The sequence below is a fragment of the Cydia fagiglandana genome, chromosome 4 (assembly GCF_963556715.1).
Source record: "Cydia fagiglandana chromosome 4, ilCydFagi1.1, whole genome shotgun sequence".
Classification (NCBI taxonomy): domain Eukaryota; kingdom Metazoa; phylum Arthropoda; class Insecta; order Lepidoptera; family Tortricidae; genus Cydia; species Cydia fagiglandana.
This window is the reverse complement of record NC_085935.1, coordinates 14,736,365-14,755,508: the sequence shown is the minus strand read 5'-3', so window position 1 is coordinate 14,755,508 and position 19,144 is coordinate 14,736,365. Positions and strand designations below refer to the sequence as shown.

Sequence of the window (19,144 nt, the reverse complement as noted above, 5' to 3'; positions counted from 1 at the left end):
GCACCAAGAAAATTCTGCAGCGGATTCGATAGCCCACGCAGTGTGTTATTTATACGTCATAATTTCATAGAAGTTTGACGTTTAAAATGTCACTTGCACTCCGTGGGCTCTAAAATCGCTGCAGACTTTTCACGGTCTGACTCTATTTAAAAGATTCAAAATTTGTTTGGGAAACCCTCGCGCCAAAATTTTTCACAGTTGTCGCCTTTTTTACAGATAAAATTGATTTGGTAGTGACTATAGTCTGTCGAGCCCTTCCTGACAGTATAAAAAAGAGGCAAATTTAAAAAAATATTGGCGCGGAGAGTTATCGTCTCATAGAAAAATTGAATATTGCGCCTTTTTCTACTGAAAAAGTTGTTTGGCGGACTATATACAACTCCGTGGTTATCAATGGTTATGTACCCAAACAGAAAATAATGATTTTTAGTAACACTTACGTACAATTCGGACATCTAATGGCAGACCATGTAGAGAATAGACCTATGATAGTCCAAATGTCAAAAGTACTGTCAATAGTGTCAAAGTCATCAGTGATCTCGTCTTCGTAATCAGGTTGATTTCAACGCTGCACAATATTAATAGTTAAGTTTAAGTCAATATTCGCCACTGAACATGCTGAGAGGCCTGGTAAGATATCTTCCAGATTATATTGACACATTTGACGAGAATTAATTTAGTCTTTTGACTGTAATTTTCATAAGTACATTGAAGTATTGTAACTCCTAAATAAACATAACAAAATCATCAAAATTTGTATTGATATCGAACAAAGAAAACGTATCAATGATTAGCAAATTTGTATCATCATCCTAATTCAGTAATAGCTTATAATTATTGTTATATAGTATCTCGAAATTTTTTCTGTAAATACATAGTGAAAGTTCCCCAAATATCTGTTTTTAATTATGGTTTTTTTCTTATATAACAGTAATATAAGAGCTATGCATCATAGCTAAATTTATCCACACTCTAAAGCAGTATAATATTCTTTGTGCTTATAAATACATGTTTTCAAGTAGAATAGCCAAATAAATTTATAAATACTGTTTACTATTCTTAAACTTGTTTTGTGAATTTTATTCTTAATTTATGCTACTTAGGGTCAGCTGCACCAAATTGCATGTCAACATTAAAGTGTTCTAAATTTTATTGTATGGTTTTCATAGTTCTCTGCTGAGTGATGTTGATGAGTCTGTCAAATGTGGTTGGTGCAACTGCCGCTTAGTGTATCAGATTCACTCTTCAGATTCCTCACTCACTTCAGGGTAGCACATTCGCAGTATTTCTATGAAAATATGACATAATGTGACACTACCACGCTTTATTCTACTGTCAAACTTGATGCAGAGTTAGCTTGGACGGACTGTATGCATCATAGACTTTCCTCCTCATTTCAATAGATTAAGCAAAAAAATATTTGAAATTGGAATGTCATATTCAAGTCATATTGACAAATTGCAGTTATGAAAAGTGATAAATATTCATAAACATTAATCATAATTGATATTCAACAATAAAATGTGGTTAGGTGGATTATTTTTATAGAATTCAAGAGAAAATTATCTTATGAGGGAAGTTTTTTGTCATGGGTTTTTGTGGTTTTATTTTTAAAAATGGGGTAAGTTATATGAACAGTGTCAGGATTCAGGAAATGATTTAGAGGTAAGGTCAGCCAGGGCAATTACAAGTACTCTTATTTATGAAGTGAGTCTAGAGCTATAGCCACTTTCAACTCTTTTTTTTTTATTCGTAATAATGGCTTCTCCACTACCAGGGTACTTTGCCAATGTCAAGTGCATATATTAGATATATATATCAGCAGGGGTCGGACAAAAAGTGCGGATGACGTAAAAATGACGTAATCTTGCACACAGGATGATGTTTGAGTTTGTAATTAAACTTCCGTGTGACATGTAGTAACAAAGTAGTATTAATGAAGTAACAAAATAATCGTAAATAAATCCATGGAATTAATAATACAGGTGGTAGGGTGATGTAGTGAATAAAATAAATTTCACGAAACTTGTTACCATAAGGTATAAAAACGGAAAATTGCCACAATATTCGAGTAAAGATGACATTTTAGAGCGTTTTCTTATACATTAGTAAATATAAATTTTAGCTAAATATAATTGTGAAGATACAATAGCTAAACAATAACGAAATCAATTTATTGTTCACCTGATTGACAATGTGTCAGTCAAAAACATACTTACTCATTTCAAGTGGCGATATCGTTGAATAAAGAGGTTGATAAATGATAAGTGATAATTGTTTATGAAAATCAAAAATACTATTTGAAATCATCCTATAAGTGATTTGACGTCATCTGCACTTTTTGTACGACCCCTGTATATCAGTAAGTCATCAATATTCAGTCATCCGTGGAGGCACTGGAGGCCTTCTCTCTTATGACTGTTGAAAGTGTGCATTGTGTGCAATGATTACAAGTAGGCTCTGGCTCAAGTTGCAATTGCCTTGCTGACCTTATTTGTCCTTCCCTTTCATTTATAACATAGACACAAGTCTGTAGATGATCACATTTTTATTGAGCTCATACATATAAAATATTTTTTTGTAGGAAAACATGTCGGTTCAAAAAATATCATCATCTATTTATTAATAGAGGATGATATTTTTTCAATTTTTATTACCATTTTATTTTTAATAGGTTTAGGTATGAAATTATGGTCATATTTCTTGCAGATAATTTTTGGAGCTGGAATGTATGCAGGAGTGTATGTAGCCCAAAATTATCAGGTAAAATCCTCATTCCTGTATTATATCCTTGATTAATTGTTAGCTTTTCACTGTTAAATTACTCAACTAATTTTGATTAAATTTAGCCTTGGGGACAGCTTGCTAGTATAAAATAATTGCAAAGGAGGCTATGCCACCATGCTAATAATTGTTCATCTTTTAATAATCAATTTTAAGACCTATCATTTTATACAGAAAGTTATTATTGATCTATTTGTAACAAAAATTATGCATCTAGAATGTTTCCTGGTGTTACTTGTATAGCCTCTTTTGTGGCTATGGCAGCGCGCGCGAGACACGTCTATAAAGGCCGTTTTGTGCGCGCGAGGCAACTTATGCTCACTCTGTGTGGTTATTGATCTGTTATCAGGTGTCTGTAATTAGTACCAAAACTAGCCCATAGAGAAATATTTGAAAATTGTTGAGCATTAAACTTTTTGGTCGCTGCAACACCTATTATCAAGTAGCAGTACTGATAATTCCGCTACTCGATACTAGATGTCGACTACGAAAATAATAGTCGTTTTGGTACCAAAATAATGTATGGAGTGAGCACTCTATATACTTTTATCCCTATGACTAGACAAAGAAATTGTGAAACCAATAATGACCATTATATTGAAGTGCTAATAGGTCATATTAACAAATAATGTATTTATTACTTATTATGTCTGATAACCAGGGCTGTTTTTCTTGATACAGGGTGCTCTTGTATATTTCTGTGAGAAAACAAGTAAAGCTTGTGACGAAACAGTGGATGCTCGTAAAAAGTGATGGTTGGTTCTTCTTAACTTTATTTCTGTTTCCTTTACTAGAATCATATGTAAGCCAGGAACCATTCTGTCAATATCATAAAGTTTAACTTTGTGTAGTAGATATAATAAATAGAATTTGATTATGCAAATATTTTCCTACATAAGAAAATCTCTAATGATAATAAATTTTCACCTTACAGATAGATAAAGTGGAAGACCCAAAGGTGCTATTTAACAAAGTCTATGACTCAATTAGAGAGAAAATTGATGAAATCAAAAATCCTAAAGATAAATGAATCTGGATAAGGAGTAGCTGAAGAAAATGCATTCAATTTTGTACATATGATTTATTTTAGTTATTGTTTTACAATGATAATATTAAAAGTGTTAAATAATATTTACTGAAATGTGTTTTAATTTTTTTATAGCATTGATAGGCCCCCACCAATATGTTCTACCCTTGTCTGAGGTTCCTCAAAGGCTAGCCAGTCACTAGAATGAGTGGGTAATAGCCCCATGCTCTGACATTTGTACAAGGCAAGTAGAATATTCACGATGTTTCCAATGATAAAGACTAGCTTTTGCCCAGCTGCTTGTGTCCCTTCGACCATCTTAAAGGTACTCTGTGTGAGAAACAGGGACTTGACGGGCCGCACAATCAACATACCCACCATCATTATAGGAAATATGGATATGGAGTTACCAGCCATGTACATGATAAACAGGTTCATAGGCACCTGCTTCAAGGGCCCCAGTGCAACATCCCACAACTTCTTGATCAGTAGATGGTTGGAATCCGTATCCTTTGATGACTCTGTATGAATTGCGCTGGCAGACTGGCTGTAACCAGGAGGAGATGGCAATTCCACTGACTGGGATTTGTTCCTGTAAGTTATAGGAGAGACTATAGCGCCAGGTTATAGGAGATCACCACATGTATATAAATAAAAATAATAACTACGCTGATCCCTTACTTTGGGTTGAAATCCAAAGCCCACTTGAACTTTTTGTTTGTCTTGAGTTGTGACATGATTATTGATTTAGAACAAAGCCTTTATTGAAGTATTCGTAAAATATATCCGTATCCTTGTCACAGAGTTAATAATTTACTCTTGGATAAATTGATTAAAATTAATTCTGCTGCTCATGAAGCTTCACGTTCTCTCAGTGACATCAGATAATGACATTGACAGGAGGATGATGATTTTTTTTTTTTTTTTTAATTTATTATGAGCATTGGCAACTAGGCCATCAGCTCAAACACAAAACAAAAATAATTACAATGCATTGCTTATACCTAAATCTAACTACTAATACACAATACAATATAATATGAATCTAAAAGTTACATTAGACATAAACTTAAAACATAAAACACAAAAATAATCACAATGCACAGCTTGAACCTAAAATCTAACAACTACTAATCGAACATTGTAATTATTACAAAATACAATGTTATAATATGAATCTAAAAGTTACATTAGATAAACTTTATGGTTATTTCAATCACTTATACTATAAAATATTTACAAACTGCCAATAGTGTGAAGAACAAATTCATAGATTACAGGATATAATTGTTTATATTTCAAAAGACCCTGTACGGAGTTTGGCAGGACTTGCAAACCTGTGTCCGTACACATGGCAGCAAACAATAGCCTTTGTAAATTAAATGCAGGACAATGGAAAAAAATATGATCAAGATCACATACATTAAAATAACAATGTGCACAAACAGCAGACTCACTTAGCTCTAATCTAAAGAGATGTGCAGGAAAACGAGCATGACCAATACGTAATCTACACATAGTTGTAATAAATGCCCTTTCTACATATTTTCTTTGGTATTCAAACCACGACTTGGTGCTAGGTGCTGGGACTATTGCAGCTAACCATTTCCCTTTGACTTCTTTGGATTTAGACCACGAGTTGTTCCACCGTCTAATCATAAGTTCTTTTACAAAAGGCACTAAATCGGACTGAGGTACTTTTAAATGACAAATTTGGATATTTTCTGTGGATTTTGCAAGCTTATCTACAAGTTCGTTACCAAAAATTCCTGAATGTCCCGGAACCCAGCAAAATTCAACAGTAATTTTTCTATATAATAAAGAACTTAAACAACTTCTTAACTTATAAATTAAGTAATTTACAGATGCACTTATACATTTATTTTTAAGTGCTTGTAAAGCGCTCATGGAATCAGATAGAATTAAAAATTTATTCTCAGTTATGTAATTATCATGAATATGTTCTAAAGCGTAAATTATGCCTAATACTTCAGCCGAAAATATTGAAAAATAACTACTATAACTACATTCGAAAACTTTTCCTATGTTCAAAAAGGAGTCAAAAAATGCAAAACTGGTCCTATCTTTAGTTTTAGAGCCGTCAGTATATAATTTAACAAAATCAGTCTTATCTTCAAGAAACTCCAAAAAGTCATATTTCGATTCAAATTTGACCAGTTCAACAACCACGTCTCGCATAATATCATTGTATTCATGTTCAAAACAGGGAAGCAAATTAGACCAATAGACTATATCTTGAAATTCAAAGTTTAAATAAGTTATAACATCACTTAGAGAAGAAGAATTAGGAAACGGTATTAAATTATAATTTGGTATATTGACATTATTTAAGTATCTATAAGTAACATCGTTATCACGACTAACCAACTTAAGACCATACTTGTCAGTGATATAACATCTGCGTACAAATAAAGGAACAATGCCAGCCTCTATTTCCAGAGAATTAATTGGAGATGACATCATAGCTCCAGTAATAAGTCGTAGCGCCCTATTTTGGATAATATCTAATTTCCTTAAAAGATGGGTATTCGCATCAGCAAAAAACATACAACCATAGTCGAAATGACTTCTAATTGTCGCGATATATATCGTTTTAAGGACCTTTGGGTCTGCTCCCCATTTTACTCCAGTTAATGACTTTAATATGTTTAAACCCAATTCGGCTCTTTTAGAAATTGTATCAATATGAGTTTTCCAAGAAAGATCATAATCAAGAAATAGGCCAACGTATTTGACAAAAGACTGAGCAGGAATAACGTTAGAATTGTATAAAATTTGAGGATAATGTAAGCCATTTTGAGAAAAGAGAATTACAGAAGATTTGGAAACATTAACCTCAAGTTTTAGTGAATTTGTTAATATGTTATGAATATTACGCAGACAACTGTTCATAATAGATTCACCAATTTTTATGTCTTTACAATTTACATATAACACCAAATCATCAGCGTAAAATAAGTGCTTAACAGAAGCTGGAATTTGTTTCATGAAACAAACCAAACTTAGAATGAATATAAGAGGAGATAATACAGAACCTTGAGGAGTACCCTTTGTAGAAACTTTAGAACCTATTAACGAAGATCTAACTTTTAGAGTTAAAGATCGATTATTAAGAAAATTGAATAACCAACGTAAAATATGACCAGGAAACCCTAATAAAGACAAACTTTTAATAAGGTATGAGTGATCTATGTTATCAAACGCCCCTTTAATGTCTAAAAAAACCGCCAAAGTATATTGATTAGACCGAAAATTGTTCTTAACGTCCCCAATTAAACAACTTAAGTTATCTATTGTGCTTTTACCTTTTCGAAAACCGTATTGAGTACTTGGAATAACTTTGCTCTTTTCAGTAAACCACTCTAGTCTATTTTTTAACATGGTTTCAAAAACTTTCGCAAAGCAAGATGTTAAGGAAATAGGCCTATATGACTCAACACAATTAGAATCCTTATAGGGTTTCAATATCGGAACGACATGTTGCGTTTTCCACGTTGGGGGAATACAATTACTTTGCCACAAATCATTAAATATTTTACACAGTATTTCCTTGGCATGAAAAGGTAAGTTTTTAATTACTTTGTAAGAAATTAAATCAGGACCAGGCGAAGTTTCTTTTTTATTTTCTAATGCAGCTAAAAACTCACTAATAGAAAATGGCTTGACCATCCATTGAGCTTCCGGACAGCCACGACTCTCAAAGTACTCATTAAGGTCACAATTTGATATATGATTATTGTCGGAAGCAATTTTGTCTAAAAACGATATCGCATTATCAGGATTTTGAAAAAAAATAGGAGATGAAGAAACAGAATTCAGTTTTGCATGTTTAAATCTACGTATATAATCCCAAATAATTTTACTCGATGTCATGCGATTAAATGAGGAACAAAGATTCAACCAACTCACGCGTTTAATTTCAAATAATGTTCTTTTCTTTAAAGCATCTACTTTTTTGTATATAATGTAATTCTCCATAGAAGGATATTGTTTGTAAGATCTTAAGGCAATTTTAGCTTGTAAAACTACACGGTCACATTCATCATTCCACCACGGGGCAGCTTTTAAGCATTTATTTTTATGATGGTAACTTTTTTATGTAAATGTCATTAATATGTCATGTAAAATACTCAAATACTTTGTATAGTTTACTAGAGGGTTGTCAACAAATTCAAAAACTTCAAATTTATCATCACATAACTTGTTGAACTTACACCAGTCAATCTTTTTAAAATTTACCTTAGTTAGCGAATTATCATCTTGTTGAGGATTAGATAAGTTATTAGAATAACATGTAGGAGTGGGCGAGTCAAAAACTACATTAATGAGCAAAGGGAAGTGATTACTACTAAGAAGGTCATCTAGAACAGATACCGAACAACTAGAACTAAGAGCTCGAGAAGCGAATACCAAATCCAAAACATTACCTTGTTGGCCAAACGGAGCGAAAGTGGTGATAGTGCCATCGTTCAAACAAATTAAATCAGAATTCTCCACAAAAGCATGAAGAGCTTTACCCCTTCCATCATTGACTCTTGAACTCCAAGATGAGTGATGTGCGTTGAAGTCACCTATTATCAGACGATTATTACATACAAATTTTGAACACGAATCTTTCAATGAATCTATAGTAAACTTACCATTCGGAGGTGGAGGAGCATATACACATAACAAATCTAGAGAAAAATTATGAATGTTAATATTGATTAATATATTTTGAAAATGGTACTGTGATAGAGTGTTGACAATACTGAACTTGTATTTGGAACGAATTGCAATTGCAACACCGCCATGCGGATGGTTAGAGTCTCTTCTAATTACACTAAACCCGGGCAATTTAATAATTTTGCTAGGGGTCAGCCAAGTTACATTAAAAAGTATGATGTCAACACTCTCGTCACAGCTTTGCAAAAAATGTACAAGTTGACCTAGTTTTGGAAATAGACTTCTGGAGTTCCAATGAAGTATTTTTAATTGTGTGATACCCAACCTATCCATAGTTTAAGTAGTAAAACTTGTTACAAGCAGCTCTTTAATCATTTGGGACGTTATTGGCATAGGACCGGAGGAAGTATTTTTGACTTCTTTTTTCTTCATTAATTCTAAAATTGTTTTGGTGATTGCATTAAGAACAATATCAGAATTAATAATGTCAGCAATCATAGCACGTCCATGAGGTGTTTTAGCAGGAGTTTTTGGAATCTTACTGTTAAGATTATTACTGCTATTAGGTGTTACAGCTACTGCAGCTGCAGTTGCATAAGAGAATTTGCCATTTATCTTGTTCTTAATTTGTGCATTTTTTTCTGCCTTAAATGGACAGGTATAAGAAACTGCCGAATGGGGTCCACTACAGTTTGAGCACTTGAAGTCCGATGGTGTGGTACATTCCTTGTAAAAATGTCCCGCTGAACAAATGGAACATACTTGAGTGCTTTTGCAAGCTCCGCTGCCATGTCCAAACTTATAACACCTGAAGCACTGAAGCAGGGGTCTGATGTATTCCTGTACTGGCATCCATATATGATCATAGATTACATGGTCAGGTCTAGACGAGGCCATAAATGTAACCAGGACGGTTGGGAGTGGTTTGTATTGCCCATTGTCCTGTTTTTTGGTAAAGCGCTTAACACCAAGAATCATACAACTTGCTTTCAAGTCCTCGAGCAATGTCTCTTCACTTAGATCCACAGGAGCACGAATAATTCCTTGGCACTCTATGCTGTCATATGGGATTGTTGCCTTCCAAGTATTTGCTTGTAGTAGTGGTTTGTTTAGCAAAAATGCATTTGCATCCTTGGCACATCCGAAATAAACTTTGACAAAAAAGTTACCCGCAGCCTTTACATATTGCACCCCAGTAATCTCTTTTAATATTCCATTCACTTTGAGGATGTCCAAGGGGACTTTATGAGTCAGTTCATTTGAAGCAGATTGTAGTAGTACGGGGTACTCTCTTTTAGTCAAATCTTCATATATGGGGTTGTGGTCTTTGAAGAGACCGCGACGACTTCGTATGTATGTCATTTTTTGTTTACATGATGTGACTTCTGTATTGGAAACATCTTTATTTCTCCTTTTTGTTGTAGTTTTGGCGGTGTCTGTTTCCATGGGGGAGGGGCCGCCGCCCGCACCCCCGTGTCCTGGGCTCATTCACTGAATATAAACACAAATTCAATTATTTACAGTTAGTAAGGAAAAAATAACTTGGTTTTGTCAATAAAAAAAGGACTTTAAACACTTTAATTGAAATATTTTCAAAAAATCCGCCTTGTCTTTTCGGTTTCCCGCCCTTTTTCATCAGGAGGATGATGAACCACAATACAGATAATAATATAAAATATTTTTTTCTGGGTGCGGTCCAAAACGCATGAAACAGCAGGTTCTGTTGTACATGTCAGAGTCACCCACAAAAATTGTGCCTGTTAAAATGTTATCAACTTATCAACCAGGCTGGTTGGTGATTACATACTTTTATGTTGTTCCAGACGGTAAGTATAGTAAATGTTATAATTATTTTCATTTTATGTTTATGTGTAACATAGTTTAAGATTAATAATATATAGTTTTAAAATGTCACTACGCCCTAGTAAAAATCTATGTATGTACTGATTATTATAAGAATACTGGTCGCAACAGATAAAATGCTTGTTGAACAATTATTTTAAAAAAATTGTGCTTACTAAAACATGAAATTTGGAACTACCCCTTCTATTTCGACTGTGTTGCCATAATAAATATAAATTAATTTCCATTATTTACAATCGAATGATAACGATTTTCTATCGAATATGTCAGTGATTATTGCAGTGATCTCATAAAGCACAGTCGTGCGCGAATCGCGCCGCGAAGCCGCGAATGCGAGTGTGGAGTGGGCGGCATAAGAGTAGGCGCGCACGAGCAATTTGTCTCCGCAACTTTGTGTTTTGTGTCTGTCGCACTCAAGTGCCTAAGATAACGAGTATAACGACTCGATAACAACTTACTAAAGGAACGTTGCGCCCGAGCTAAGATTTCCGGTTCACGAAATATCAGCATTGCGAAATATCTGATACTGGATATAAATTTGTCATAACCAAATGTTTTAACATGCCTTAAGAACAGTAAATGAAAGAATGTATTAGAAATTCAAAGAACTTTTAATAAACATAAAATCTAATAGTAAACATTACCTACATTTGTTTTATAGAGCTCGTAATGCTGAATAGAAATAACATGAAACTTACAAAGTTAAAAATTCTTATTTTTTTTTAAAACTGCTTTAGGTACTAGGTATATGCAAAATAGTTATCATTAAGAGAAAAGTGGAAGATCGCTTGTCCATACAAACGTAAGTAGTCAGTTAAGTAACAAAGGGGCATAGTGGTGGTTAATATACTTGGTCAAGCAGATCTTGTCAGTAGAAAAAGGCGGCAAATTTGAAAAATGTAGGCGCGAAGGGATAGCGTCTCATAGAAAATTTGAATTTCGCGCCTTTTTCTACTGACAAGATTTGCTTGACCATCTATATACATCAAACCGTCTAATATTAGTAGGTATATTATAATACTCGATAGGCGATATGTGTAATGACCAATGCACACGTGTTTCATACGACGTTTTTCAACACATTTGCGAGAGTTAAAAATTAAGGTAAAGTCAGACCGAGAAAAGTCTGCAGCGATTATGATAGCCCACGCAGTGCAAGTGTCATTTTAAACGTTCAAACTTTTATGAAATAATCACGTATAAATAACACTTGCAATGCGTGGGGTATCAAAATCGCTGCAGACTTTTCCTGGTGTAACTCTACGAGATTGAAGCAATACCATTGTATCTGCAGTGTACAAGTCAATTAAAATAATACTATTTACAAAACCATTTAGGTATGTCTCGAAAACAGAAATTCTGTCACCGGAGATTTTTTTATAACATTAACTTATGAAGTCTATGTGATCATTAAATTAAAATATCACCCGCCTGAAATCTTTGGACATAAGTAGTAGAATAAACTTATACTTAATTAAACAAAATTAAAAAAAGCATGCGGGTTTAATATCAACGAGCAAGTGTGTTGAAATAGTACATTATGATACAAGTGCTAAAAGTAGGAAATCAAGTGGCGATGATGACCGAAGAGAGTTTTTTTAAATAAACACAAGTTGCGAATTACCTATTTGCACGTGAATCGTACAACGTTTTACAGTATTCTACATAAGTATTATGGCCCAATAAATTTTCGACATAGGCACGTAAAATACTAATTACCACCATAAAGTACCACCGTAAAGTAGCATCCATCAGCACCATCAGTACCTACTATATTTTCTTTAATGTTTATTTTTCTTTAATCCAGAAAGAAAAATGGGAACTATTTAATACTTTTGTATGGAGAAGCGGGCGTCAATTATTCTCTCAAATCAAACGTACACGTGATTTCATAAAAATGAATTTCGAAAATCATAGGAATATTTATTATGGTTCGTGTTCACAGATGACTTCGCTGACAGGCTCCACAGAAACGGAATTATTATCGACTTCCTTCAGATTGTCTCTGGAGGCGACATGCTCCCTGCAGAACACGGTTATGCGATCGCATGCCTCGCGCATGATATCCTCCGGTACTGTCAGAACTATCCGCATGTAGTTAGGGTACTCGAAACACTGTAAACAAAACCAACAAACCAACGTCGAAGAGAGATCACTTTAAAAAATCATGTTTGTGGACAACATCCAATATTGGTGAGAACTTTAAGATGGAACCTTTTTTTGATGTCTAAATATATCAGAGATTAGGGAGTACTATTAGTTATTCTGTGATTAGGGCTCAAACAAACCGCACCTTAATTATATTATATTACTATCCATTGTGTGTAAAGCACTTAAGTTAATTATATTACTTAATTAACAAATACATTTGATCTCTAAGTATTTATTTCTATAGCCAAACTACTGAATCCTGAATCACCTGAATAACATAATTGGTGAGCACTGCATTTTAAATTGAAATTTGTTTACTGACCTTTCCGGGTAGGCAAAAAACGGACTGTTCTGATACTAGTCTCTCTACGAATTGAAGCTCGTTGTCGAAATGGGGAAATAGTGACATCTTTATTTGAATCATCATATACATGGCTCCTTGAGGCATCACGGGCCGCAATCCGGGGGCTCGGCGCAATGCTTCGTAAGCCAGTTTGGCTTGGCTCTGTAAACATAAACAAAATATTAGATAAAATGAAGGTTCATAATTTAGCTAACCTTATAAATTGATACTTGCAACCTTTCATGTTTGTTTTGTTCAGATGTCACTAAAAGTCGTAATAGACTACAGCACCTCACCACGGCCTTGGTGAGGTGCAGTAGTCTGTTACGGCTATAAAGGTAACACGGCGTACAAGCACGTAACACAGTACTTAATTAGTATGTGATTATTCGTCCCATTTATTTTCTAATAAGAAACCAATGCTTATCATATCAACAATAAATAAAAACTGTATCGAAATAACCGTAGAGCAGGCGTGGAATAAACCACATCCACCTCTCACTTAATCTATTCAAATTTCTTCATTCTCATTAAAATACCTACACCCGCGCTAACCGATAAGCACGCGGGCGACCAGAAACTTCCACTCACCTCTAGAAATATTAACACATCGTCGAAAAAGCTCTGTGGCGTGAGTTGCAGTATAGCGGGTAAGGCACGCTGAATTAGCGTATTAGGGCCAAGTATCCTAGTAGTCATATTATTCAAACCTCTGCGAACTTCTTTCCCAAATATATTCTGACGATCATGTATGATGACCCAGCCCATCCTCCAACCCGGAACTAGAAACCTCTTAGTCAGACCACCACAAGAGAGCACAGGAACATCCACTGACAGCGAAGAGAGCGCATGGTACTGATTGCCAGAAAACACCATATGCTCGTATATCTCATCTGCTATTATGGGAACACGATTTCTCGACGCAATATCCAATATTTCAGTCAAATGTTCTTTACTGTACACAGAACCGCAAGGATTCGACGGATTTATAACAACTATTGCTGCGGTCTTGTCGTCTATTTGTCCCTCGATATCGTCTAGATCGACTTTCCATTGCTGATCAGGCTGTAAATGATAAAAAAATGTGGTGAAGTAAGCTTCTAAATTCCCTTAACACATACCTACGCAGTAACCAAGAAGATCATGCGTAAATGATCAATATGCAAACTAGTCTACAATCAAATGAAAACTTGTTATGCCTCTAGAAACTTGAATGCCATCGACTCTTGTTTATCTACTTCCACATTTCAATAAACGAGGCTACTTTGCAAATCTATCTATCTATATATATAAATGCAAGTGTCCTGACTGACTGACTGACTGATTCATCAACGCAGAGCCGAAACTACAAAAGCCAGAAAGTTGAAATTTGCACACCAGATTGAATTTATAAAGTGTACAAGAGATAAGAAGCGATTTTGAGAAATTCAACCCCTAAGGGGGTTAAAAAGGGGATGAAAGTTTGTATGGGGTTAAAGTTTTCTTTTAAGCTAGGAATTTGAAACTTCGTAAAAAGATATATTATTAAAATACAAGAAAACTAATTTCAGCGTTTTTGAAAACTCATCCCCTAAGCTGGTGAAAAAGGGGTTGAACCTTTGTATGGATATCAAAAAAAATTTCAAGTGGTGGACTTGAATCTTTGTATTTAGGGATATTATTAGAAGACAGGAAAAGTAATTTCAGCGCTTTGTAAAATTCATCCCCTAACAGGGTTAAAAAGGGGTTGAAAATTTTAATCCATTACAAATGCTTTGAAACTTCTTAGAAAGGCATAATAGACGATTACAAAAAAAAGTGATTACAACGTTTTTGGAAATTCAACCCCTAAGGGGGTTAAAAAGGGGATGAAAGTTCGTCTTCGGGTGCAAATATTATTTTAAGCTAGGAACTTGAAACTTTGTAAAAAAGTATCAAATTCAAATACAAGAAAACTAATTTCAGCGTTTTAGAAAATTCATCCCCCAAGGTGGTGAAAAAGGGGTTGAAAGTTTGTATGGATATCAAAAAATTTTTCGAGCGCGGAACTTGAATCTTTGTATTTGGGGATATTATTAGAAGACAATAAAAGTAATTTCAGCGTTTTGTAAAATTCATCCCCTAACAGGGTTAAAAAGGGGATGAAAGTTTGTATGGGGTTAAAGTTTTCTTTTGAGCTACGAATTTGAAACTTCGTTAAAAGATATATTATTAAAATACAAGAAAACTAATTTCAGCGTTTTTGAAAATTCAACCCCTAAGGTGATGCAAAAGGGGTTGAAAGTTTGTATGCATGTCAAACATTTTTTCGAGTGTGGGACTTGAATCTTTGTATTTAGGGATATTATTAGAAGACAGGAAAAGTAATTTCAGCGTTTTGTAAAATTCATCCCCTAACAGGGTTAAAAAGGGGTTGAAAGTTTGAATCCATTACAAATGCTTTGAAACTTCTTAGAAAGACATAATAGCCGATTACAAAAAAAAGTAATTGCAACGTTTTTGGAAATTCAATCCCTAAGGGGGCTAAAAAGGGGATGAAAATTCGTCTTGGGGTGTAAATTTAATTTTAAGCTAGGAACTTTAACTTTTTGGAAAAAAAAGTAATAAATTAAAAAAACATGAAAACTAATTCAAGCATTTTTGAAAATCATCCCCCAAGGTGGTGAGAAAGTTTGTATGGAGATCAGATATTTTGTGAGTGCGGAATGCGGAACTTGAATCTTTGTATAAGGGCATAGGTACCTATTATGAGAATACAAGAAAAGTAATTTCAGCAACCAACATCAAAATCCACTTGACTTAAAACTTCATACAACTTGCTAAAAAACAAAAGTACCTACTTAATTTCAACATTGCTTGGATATGAAAATTATAGGTACTAAAGATGTAAAATGTTGAAGATAAGATTCCACGCGGACGAAGTCGCGGGCAACAGCTAGTTTTATTTATAACTATGAACCACGTGTCCAGCTGTCCCTAAGCTAGGTTTATATGTATTAAATCCATGCAGATTTATTTATTTATATGCAGATTAAACCTACCTTAAAACATATTTAATTTTTTTAGAAATATCAGTAGGTATACCTACTTATAAATAAATAAATAAATAAATATTATAGGACATTTTTACACAAATTGACTAAGCCCCACGCCACTTACCAACAAATTGTAATATTTTATTTGAATTCCTAAGCCTTCTGATAAGGTTCTGTATATCAAGAACCCCGGTCGCGGCACCAGAATATTCTGGCCGGCATCAGCAAGCACTGTGACGGCCATCTCGATGGCGTGAGAGCAGCCGCTGCAGAGGATGACGTCCTCTGCTGTGATCGGTCCCTGGTGGGCACAGTACTCTGCCACCGCTTCCCTGACATCTTGGTGTCCTTTACCTGGGCCGTAACTTCTAGAGCTAAGTGATTCGATGCTGTCCCGCACAGCCTGTAGGACTTGGTCTGGTGGATTGAGGTTTCCAAATGTAGTCGGGTCACCTAAAAATATATTGTGTATATGTTATTTATTACTAAAAAGTATAATCTGCAAATAATCTTGTTACTATGACACCGATTAATATATATTATTGTGCAATAACTAATCAAATAAAATAAATTCATTACCCTAAACATTCCGGCTTTAGAATTTTGGCAAAATAGAATGCTAACCTTGTTAACCTTGACTTAATTGATACATATACTCCTCTAATTCTTACAAAACTCACGTTTTTCCACTAAGTAATCACCTTTACTATAGCATTTTAAAATTCATGATAAATAGGTAACCATTAAGGGGTCATTACGTCAGTTTACTGTCAGGCACTGGACGTAAACTGACGCAATGACCCCATAATGGTTACCTATCATGAACTTTAAATTAGGTAACCCTTAGGTAATTAGGTTTAAATGAGGCAATTAGGACCCTAACCCTTAGGTAATTAGATATAAATTAGGTTATTAAGACTCTAATTAGGTAACCATAAAGTTAAATTTTAAATTAAATTTCTACATGTAGTACATTTTCTGATATTTTTTTTTTCTAATTTTTTCATTAATGTTTAATTCATGTAAAATAATATTTAATGTTACGTAGGTAACTAGGTATAGGTACTACTCGCTTTTTGACGCCACGCGCATTTCCCGAAAATGAGGCGCGGAGGGCTGTGTTCAGCGTTGAATAAAAGGTATAAATAATAGAGAGACAGTTCTGCAAATATGAAATGTTGTATTGGAAATATCCTCCACTTTTATAAAATTATATTTGGTTTCTTAAATATTAAATATTATTGAGGTATTGGGGAAATAAAAAAAAATCTACTTACTTTCCCCCTTTTTTGTTTATAACAAATAAATTATAACTTATGATATTTTTTGTGTGCTACTACACACTTCGAATAAATATATTTTTTTAGACATCATTACGAATCTAATGATGTATCATCACACGTATTTTTAGGAGTAGTATCTCTATTTTTCACCTTTTTCAGTTTCTCGAGTACTAACTTAGTAGTTTCGGAGTTAAGGGGGAATGGGTCACTTTTAAAACTTCAAATAATAATACCATTAAAATAAAATTATTTAAAAAATTAATCCTCCCAATAAACAATTTCATGCAAACAAGTTCGCAACACTTTTTTGTGTTCTAATTTTTTCTTCACGGAAAGTAAATTGTAATACCTTATTTACAATTCTTCTGATTGAATAATAAGGTTTCGTCTGCCATCACTCGGGTACGGAACCCGAAAAAAATGCTATGTGAAACTTTTTTGCTATTAAAGGGAGGTTCCAGTTTGACCCAGCAAACATGTTTGAGCGATTTTCTAGGTTATTTTAATTTTTGACACGCGTACTTAGAAAGACTCAGAGAACGGACAGGTAATCATCAGCACATGGTTTAAAATTTTAAATTATATATTGAATGAATCAATAAAGCTTTATTTTTAAATATAACTATGTTTTTAGGTTTTATTCAGCAAAAATAATACAGTCTAATCAATAAGATTAAAAACTAAACTAAATTCAAATAAATCTATAGTGCCGTCTTTACCATAAGCCCGTGCCCAGGGTCCCCATCCTCAGGGCCCCCAAGGAAGATAGTAACAGTATATTTGATTACCCATAATAAATAGAAGATCATAGTAGAAAAATGTTAGTTTAATTAGCTTTTTTTACTTTCCAAAAAGGGCCCCAAATTCTTATGTGCTCAGGGGCCCCAGCATAGTTTAAGACGGCCCTGCCCCCGCGGCATTGTTCCAAAGATGCTGGCAGCATTCCCTCGCTAAATGGCAATAGTAATGCGCTGCGAGAGAAAGCTGCCAGCTCTATTAATTCCATACAATATTAATGAATTATATAGGTATTCATAATTAATTAATTATGAATACCTATATAATTGATGATAAAAATGTAAATAAATTAAAACAGCATTACATAGTTTAACCCCCTTTCAAGTAGGTACTTACCTATCTTTTTATGACATTCCTTACTATTTTAAGCTTTTTATTTTTCAATTTTTTGTATACGGCACCCTAAAAGCTGCCTAGTCCTCATCCTCACTCCTTTTATAACAAACACTTCACTCGCGCACCTACTGAACTCACCAATGGAAAGAGCAATTAGCTGCTTATTAGGGTGCGGTTCCACTTGTAAGTTCTCGACGATCTCCCTGATCACGTTATGGGTGTTGCGAGCTAACGCTGAAGCACGCACCTCCCACACCTCCCTGCTCAGAGACCGCTGCGACATGGGCACACAACTTGCAAAATGGTGAACGCTATGGTGACACTTTAGAGAACACAATCGTGAATAGTGTCCGCTTACCGATACACCTCAGTTTTGTATAGAAACGGATCTGGTGCGAGGCGGCTGGCGTGATCGGGCCGCGGAACTGGTTTCAAAATGCAGATGAGATGACGACAGTGGAGCTAGTTGTAAACATTCCACCCTTACCTTCATAAACTACTCCACTCTTCGTACCATTGGCCCCGGATTATACATAAAATATATAAAGCGTTGAATGCGCAACGGCTTCAATGTACGCAGTTTAGTAAGTAGGTATGTCCACAGTGGATTTTCTTGTTATAATAATAAAAAATAACATTTTAAATTGTTTCGAATATAAATAGTAATACATATAGCTTCAGCCAATAGCCGGTTGTATTATTTAAAATATATTTATTTGATAAATTCTTCTTATAGAAGTTTGATTTAAGTTCAGGCCGTTCAGGGTAGACCAAAAGTAAGTAACCATTTAAAAATTTTAAAATCTTATTTTAAATAATAAAACTTTTAAACAGGGAAAAACTTATATTTGAAATAAAA

The 19,144-nt window shown here is 34.2% G+C and overlaps 4 protein-coding genes and 1 long non-coding RNA gene across 6 annotated transcripts; 1 reads left to right on the top strand and 4 right to left on the bottom strand.

Annotated features, from left to right (window-relative positions):
* Nucleotides 1-555: 555 nt before the first annotated feature.
* LOC134663829 (uncharacterized) lies at nucleotides 556-3,925 on the top strand. Of its 2 annotated transcripts, none has more exons than XR_010098178.1 (4): nucleotides 556-630; nucleotides 2,710-2,763; nucleotides 3,466-3,539; nucleotides 3,719-3,925. It is a non-coding gene; the product is annotated as an uncharacterized LOC134663829 (long non-coding RNA). The 2 variants fall into 2 exon arrangements; XR_010098177.1 differs by lacking the exon at nucleotides 556-630 and adding an exon at nucleotides 1,440-1,621.
* On the bottom strand, nucleotides 3,850-4,697 carry LOC134663828 (ER membrane protein complex subunit 4). The gene is made up of 2 exons (XM_063520339.1): nucleotides 4,493-4,697; nucleotides 3,850-4,403 (listed from the first exon to the last, which is right to left on the bottom strand). Exons 1-2 carry the CDS (start codon nucleotides 4,546-4,548, stop codon nucleotides 3,941-3,943), a joined length of 519 nt encoding a protein of 172 aa, XP_063376409.1. The 5' UTR covers nucleotides 4,549-4,697; the 3' UTR covers nucleotides 3,850-3,940.
* Nucleotides 4,698-4,918: 221 nt separating this feature from the next.
* Nucleotides 4,919-6,047, bottom strand: LOC134663825 (uncharacterized). Its single transcript, XM_063520336.1, has one exon. It carries the CDS (start codon nucleotides 6,008-6,010, stop codon nucleotides 5,048-5,050), a length of 963 nt encoding a protein of 320 aa, XP_063376406.1. The 5' UTR covers nucleotides 6,011-6,047; the 3' UTR covers nucleotides 4,919-5,047.
* A 2,350-nt stretch (nucleotides 6,048-8,397) lies between these two features.
* On the bottom strand, nucleotides 8,398-10,035 carry LOC134663824 (uncharacterized). Its single transcript, XM_063520335.1, has one exon. It carries the CDS (start codon nucleotides 9,983-9,985, stop codon nucleotides 8,834-8,836), a length of 1,152 nt encoding a protein of 383 aa, XP_063376405.1. The 5' UTR covers nucleotides 9,986-10,035; the 3' UTR covers nucleotides 8,398-8,833.
* A 1,531-nt stretch (nucleotides 10,036-11,566) lies between these two features.
* LOC134663823 (tyrosine aminotransferase) lies at nucleotides 11,567-18,783 on the bottom strand. The gene is made up of 5 exons (XM_063520334.1): nucleotides 18,424-18,783; nucleotides 15,993-16,321; nucleotides 13,446-13,919; nucleotides 12,834-13,016; nucleotides 11,567-12,475 (listed from the first exon to the last, which is right to left on the bottom strand). Exons 1-5 carry the CDS (start codon nucleotides 18,566-18,568, stop codon nucleotides 12,287-12,289), a joined length of 1,320 nt encoding a protein of 439 aa, XP_063376404.1. The 5' UTR covers nucleotides 18,569-18,783; the 3' UTR covers nucleotides 11,567-12,286.
* Nucleotides 18,784-19,144: the final 361 nt, after the last annotated feature.

What these genes read in the sequence shown, in the direction of transcription:
- LOC134663823 (XM_063520334.1), bottom strand. Translation starts at nt 18,568, where the DNA reads ATGTCGCAGCGGTCTCTGAGCAGGGAGGTGTGGGAGGTGCGTGCTTCA. An exon ending in ATGTGTTAATATTTCTAGAG is followed by an intron (nt 13,017 to 13,445) that starts GTGAGTGGAAGT and finishes TTATGTTTACAG; the next exon opens with AGCCAAGCCAAACTGGCTTA. An exon ending in TTTTTTGCCTACCCGGAAAG is followed by an intron (nt 12,476 to 12,833) that starts GTCAGTAAACAA and finishes TTTTGTTTACAG; the next exon opens with TGTTTCGAGTACCCTAACTA.
- LOC134663824 (XM_063520335.1), bottom strand. Translation starts at nt 9,985, where the DNA reads ATGAGCCCAGGACACGGGGGTGCGGGCGGCGGCCCCTCCCCCATGGAA.
- LOC134663828 (XM_063520339.1), bottom strand. Translation starts at nt 4,548, where the DNA reads ATGTCACAACTCAAGACAAACAAAAAGTTCAAGTGGGCTTTGGATTTC. An exon ending in GCTTTGGATTTCAACCCAAA is followed by an intron (nt 4,404 to 4,492) that starts GTAAGGGATCAG and finishes TATAACTTACAG; the next exon opens with GAACAAATCCCAGTCAGTGG.
- LOC134663825 (XM_063520336.1), bottom strand. Translation starts at nt 6,010, where the DNA reads ATGCGAGACGTGGTTGTTGAACTGGTCAAATTTGAATCGAAATATGAC.